General features: G+C 37.3%; 1 protein-coding gene across 1 annotated transcript; it reads left to right on the top strand.

Moving 5' to 3' along the window:
- Positions 1 to 3,254: 3,254 nt before the first annotated feature.
- LOC128742820 (solute carrier family 35 member B1 homolog) lies at positions 3,255 to 5,140 on the top strand. Its single transcript, XM_053839297.1, has 3 exons — positions 3,255 to 3,579; positions 3,640 to 4,001; positions 4,245 to 5,140. Exons 1-3 carry the CDS (start codon positions 3,381 to 3,383, stop codon positions 4,692 to 4,694), a joined length of 1,011 nt encoding a protein of 336 aa, XP_053695272.1. The 5' UTR covers positions 3,255 to 3,380; the 3' UTR covers positions 4,695 to 5,140.
- Positions 5,141 to 5,814: the final 674 nt, after the last annotated feature.

Here is a 5,814-nt window from a genome sequence, read left to right as displayed (position 1 = left end):
AAACTTTGTCACTTATTTTTGCTTACTTCCCAAACACAGATATCAAATTGGTATAGATTTAGATCATCGTAAAGCATCTTCCAACTAATCACGAAGCGAGGATTTCCAGTTGGACAATGCTTCAATATTTTCAATTTTGCAGTAGTACGTACTTCGAAATCAATAACATTGACTAACAAACGTAACACTGAAGCCTCATTCCATCGCCAATAAAACGATCATTTCAAATGTTCACTTAAACCAAGACTCAAACAACAGTCACTGCGCGAGAACGCCGCTCACTTGCGTTAGCGCTGTTGTCAGATAATATACAAGTAAATTTATAGCATTGTTTTGTTAGAAAATTTGTTCGAAGTGTTACGTCTGTTAGTCTGTTTGGTTATTGGTTAAGGTATATTTAAAGATATATTTTGTATTTTTTGGATACCAGTATAGTGATTATTATGCTGATGGCAGGTGGGCACGTGAAGGCCCTCTAGAAAATAGCTCGTAGCTCCTTGCTGGCGGTACGTGCCGGGAACCAAAGGGTTATCGTAGAACGGATTTCAAGGATGATTTTGAAGCTTTAGGTCAATACTTAAATTGTTACGTAGCGGTTTAAGAAAATTCGAAAAATTACCAAAATGCCGGCAATTTTTCCTAAAGAAAGGGGTATATTAATCAAAAATCGCCAATTAAAAGCTCATAAAAAATTGAGATATCAAAAAACGGCTACGTAACAATTTAGATAATTCATTTTTACATGCTAAAAAAAAATTTCTGCCAAATCTGTCTACTAGATTCTGAGATACACGTACCGCCAGCTAAAGAAACGTGGTTTCGGGGAAAACGCGTTCAAATTTCGTACAGCAATGAACTTCCCTTGAGGTGACTCGTCAATATTTGCCGTAAGTTTTTAACGAGATCAGATATTAAAAAATTCTTTTGGCATGGCATTTCTGAAGGTGTAAGCGTCTCGAAAATGCAAAAAAATAAAATTTGATTTTTCCGACTTTCCAGAGTAGGGTTCCCCCTTAATGATGTAGATGCGTAGAAGATTTTCCGATCGATTGGCGTAAAAATATTTAAAATCGATTTGGAAACCACTTGGCAATTAGCGCTCAAAATCTTTCATTTTTCGTGACGCTCGTATTCTTCAATTTTTTGGAATGACACCCTATCTCAAACCTTGCCGTAAGACGTATTCCTACGCCAAAAATAGGAAAGGAGTTACCGAGACAGAACATAAAAAGGGGCTGGAAAGGAAAAGAGGAAAAACGGGCCTAAATGTGGAAACAAAACGGAAAATGGTTTCTGTCCCAAGAGGCAATTCAGGACTGAAAAGGGCGAAAACCCCTATGGGGAGCCCCTCAGATGAGAGGCGGTCCAAGTAATGACAAGGCCTGTTTTACAAGTATAATCAATATATGTAGAATGCCAGTGTCGCTGCTCGCTGGTGTCTCATGGATATTTTGGTGGCAAACATCTTGCTGGTTCGTTATTGATTCTACTATTTTACATTATGGGAACTTGCGGTAATAGATTATTGAGTGGTGAAGTGACTTGGTGATAGACTGAGTGAATGGTATGGTAGAAGAGAAAACACTGTTCTGTTTATTTCCAAACGACACAGTTTTTCGTATTCGTTAAGTTATGGCCCGTAACGCTGAAAAAGCGTTGACTACTTTGGCACTGCCAAAGAAGCGCAAACTGGTAAAAATGAACGTCGCCTATGTTTGGCATCCGAATGCAGAAATCTAGGGAGATGCGACAAATGACGAGTAGAAATCATTCGGGAGACCTCCAAAGAAGTAGCGTTAACGGGAAATTCTGTTTATAAAAATGTAAATACTGCATTCTTCTTGCCAATCTGAACACAGCGAATATATTTTCATGAACAGAATTTTTGTTTCAAACAAAAAAAACTGCTATGAAATTAACAGAATCGATGACGACTAATTTCGTCTTAATTCTGAATGGAAAAGTCAAATTTTCGACTTAGGAGGCCCGCAATATCCCCGGTCAGATCCAAAAATATTTGATGCTCGCGTAACTTCAGTCCAAAATAGATAAATCACCCGACAGTTAACAAAAACATTAGCATCTACTCTGCTCTTGTGCTATATAAAGTGAATCAGTGTAATCATTACCACTCTTAGGAGGCGACATAGAAAACTAAAATTTTTGAAAAAATATTTTTTTTCGCACTGGAATGCTGATGTGTATGATCGTTTTTTGGCGTCTTTCCGTGGTCGGATCATTACGAAATTAACTTCAAAATAAGCGGAAAAGACAGTAGAATCAAAATTTCAAATAAAAAGTGATACATAATTTTTTTAACCCTTAAATGCGCACGCTGAAAAAAATCATTTAAAAAGAAAACTTACTTATCTAAAGGTGGTAAACATAATTTACTTTGGGAATGTTTTTCACTATGTTGTTTTAAAGCAACATTACGCATTTAAGGGTTAAATTTTAGTCGTTTATGTCCACTTCAGAATTGAAGTAGGCTCTGAAAATATCTCAATTTGGAAGTTTATAGCTAGCTTGTTATACCATATTGCATTCAAGTTAAAGAGCTTGATTCAAATGAAACTTTGATGCAAGTGTGCCTTTTCATCCTTCTCTCTGATGGTTAAGGCATTGTCACATTTAGTGATGTCCGTTAATCGTTCGATTAATTCAACTAATCGAATAACTATAAAAATATTCGAATAATTTTTAATCGAATACTGCCAGCACGAGTAGTTGAATTAATCGAATAGTTCAAAGGAAATAATATGAATGCGAATAATCCTCGAATAATGCCCGCTAATCGTTCATAATCGTTCGATTAATCGAATAAATGAAAAAAATATTCGAATATTTGTAATCGAATACCACTAGCACGAATAGTTGAATTAATCGATTAGTGCAGACAACGCTCGCCGATTAATCGGTAATCGAATAATTGAAAATTTCGGACATCACTAGTCACATTCTCTGATAAATAGACCTTTTTCTCGCAATGTTTCCCTTTTGTTTACATCACTTATCGCATATAGAGTGACTATATACAGAGTGGCGCCAAGTCATCCCGAATGTATGCAATGCGGTTTTTCCAAGGTTTTTCTTTCTCTTTCCTGCTTACGCGTTGGATAGGTCGTCTGCTCGATTGGAATGACACTGACAGATAATTATCATTCCAATTTTGACATTGTCGCCACTCTGTATATAGTCACTCTAATCGCATATAAACACTGCATATACACGTCATGCTGTCATTTATGCTTGACGTGTTCCATCGTTCCGTCGTTGTCGTATAACGTATACTTTTCGTATTGTGGTCGCATTCTCTTGTTAAAAGAAGAGTGTTGTGGAAATGTCATCTAAGTTTAGCTTTTAATATTCACCTATTTACAATGTCTGACAAAAAGAGATTTTTGATTGCAGCTGTGGGCATTTTTGTGTGTTACTTTTACTTCGGTATTATTCAGGAAAAGATCACTCGTGGTAGGTACGGTGATGACCCTCAAGAAGACGGCACGCGTGGAGAACAATTCACGTTTACTTTAGCTCTGGTTGGTGTACAATGCATATGCAACTGGTTATTCGCCAAAGGTAACTTAGTAATTGTCTCGTAAGGCGAAATTTAGAAACATTTTATCCTTTACATTTTAGCTATACTTGTGGTAAACCCACAGGCACAAGACACGACACCCAACAAGTACTACGCGAGCAGTGCATTGACCTATCTATTAGCGATGATTAGCTCGAATATGGCACTACGCTGGGTAGCTTATCCGATGCAAGTTGTAGCAAAGTCGGCTAAACCCATTCCAGTAATGTTGCTTGGCGTAATACTTGGTCGAAAAACATACACGGTGCAAAAGTATTTGTTTGTACTGCTAATTGTTCTGGGAGTGGGTCTTTTTATGTTCAAAGAGGGAAAAGTAACCGACAAACCGCTCGAACAGGAAGGCTTGGGTCAGCTGCTATTGATTATGAGCTTGACTATGGATGGATTAACTGGAGCTGTGCAAGTAAGTACAATTAGTTATTATCGAAAGGTTTAGTTTAAGAAATGAGTATTTTAATGACTCAATATATGTTGGTAATCTCAGAAAACTATATAGAAACTTACCGACCCACTCGATTTAATTTAAAAACGGAATAGATCTTACGATGTATCACAAAGCATGGTTATAAATTTTATAGCTTTTCTCAATTAGAAAACCTGTAAACACAATTTTAGATTTCACGGTCTAAGTTATTTTCTGTTCTAGGAACGTATGCGACAACACAGTTCACCTTCTGCTCAGCACATGATGCTAGCGATGAATGGCTGGAGTGCGCTGGTAGTAACTCCCGGACTACTGATATCTGGCGAAGGAAAGCAGTTCTTGGAGTTTGCAATCAAGTATCCACAAATGTTAGTTCATCTCGCGTCCCTTTCTCTGGCAGGAGCTCTTGGACAATTATTTATTTTTATGATGGTTTCATCGTACGGTGCTTTGGCATGTTCAGTCGTCACTACTACGCGAAAATTCTTTACCGTTCTTTGCTCAGTGGTTTTGTTTGGCAACAATCTAACTGGTCGCCAATGGCTTGGAGCGGGATTTGTATTTACCGGACTGTTTGCTGATATGTTTTACGGTAAAAAAGGAACCGTAGGAAGCGGGAAACCTGTGCAAAAACCTAAGAATAAAGGAGATACAGAGGAGCTTCTAAAATAAAAAATAAGTACAGCTTTCAAATAAAATGTAAAATACGCAAAAACTCCATTTGACCGCCGCTATTGTGAACATCTTAAAACGGATTGTTTTAATCTGAACCCCGCTATTTTAATTGCGTTCACATCAAAAGGTGATCAAACGTCATACATAATTGATGGATAAATTGACTGGACACAATGAAAAATGAATTCGCCTAAGCTGAATAAAGTGTCATTCACATTACCGAGAGTTCACGTATTCCCGAGATCAAATTACACACATTATGAAGGGATCGTGCCAATTGCACATTGTCATCGGTCGTAGATAGATGTATACCGCAGGATGGTAATCTGGTGCTACAAAACCATTCACTATCATGAACACTTTATAGCTGTGAATACTTATAAGAAGAAACAAATCTCCTAAAATCCATTTATAAATTAAATAAATTTAACCTTAGTACAAATGTTAAACACATCTATTTAATCTTGTACCTACCAACTTATGAATTCTTTCAAATTTAATTATCAGTTTTATAAATGGGGAGGGTCGAAAAGGTTCCCGTAAAGAAACATAATTTTTACTGGTGTATGGTGGATTTCTTCCACTGCCAGTGCGTGTGAAACTTTGTCGAACGCCTTGCTGAAGTAGATGTATATCACATCAACCAGTCTTCTCTTTTCAATACTCCTGATCAGTGAGTTGATATTTCCAGTCTTGTGCATTGGAGTGGATGGATTCGACTTTCCACATCGTTGGAAAAATTTCACAATCTAGTGAACGATTAAAGATGATTGATACGGGTGAAGCGAAGCACGAAAAAAACTATTTAACGAATGATGGTGACAGATTGTCTGGACTAGGGCCTTTTGAGGAATCTACGAGAACGCATCTTAAAGAACTTAGCAAAAAGTTCAGTAGTAGCTACCGCTAAGTCCGAGCATCTTGGAAGAAAACGTCGTGCGGAATAAATAGTGTTATAGTAAAAACGTCTGGAGATAATGTCGTTATAGTGTATGCGAAACGTTAGTGCGCTATCAAGATTGACACCCAGATCACGAATATGACAGACACATTGTTCCAAATGTCCCGCCATGTTGTAGCTAAAAGTTATAGGCTTATTTTTATAGTGAAAGGAAAT

Source organism: Sabethes cyaneus, chromosome 3, assembly GCF_943734655.1.
Source record: "Sabethes cyaneus chromosome 3, idSabCyanKW18_F2, whole genome shotgun sequence".
In the NCBI taxonomy this organism is placed as follows: Eukaryota; Metazoa; Arthropoda; class Insecta; order Diptera; family Culicidae; genus Sabethes; species Sabethes cyaneus.
The sequence above is the reverse complement of the archived record's forward strand: the minus strand, read 5'-3'. Positions and strand labels throughout refer to the sequence as shown.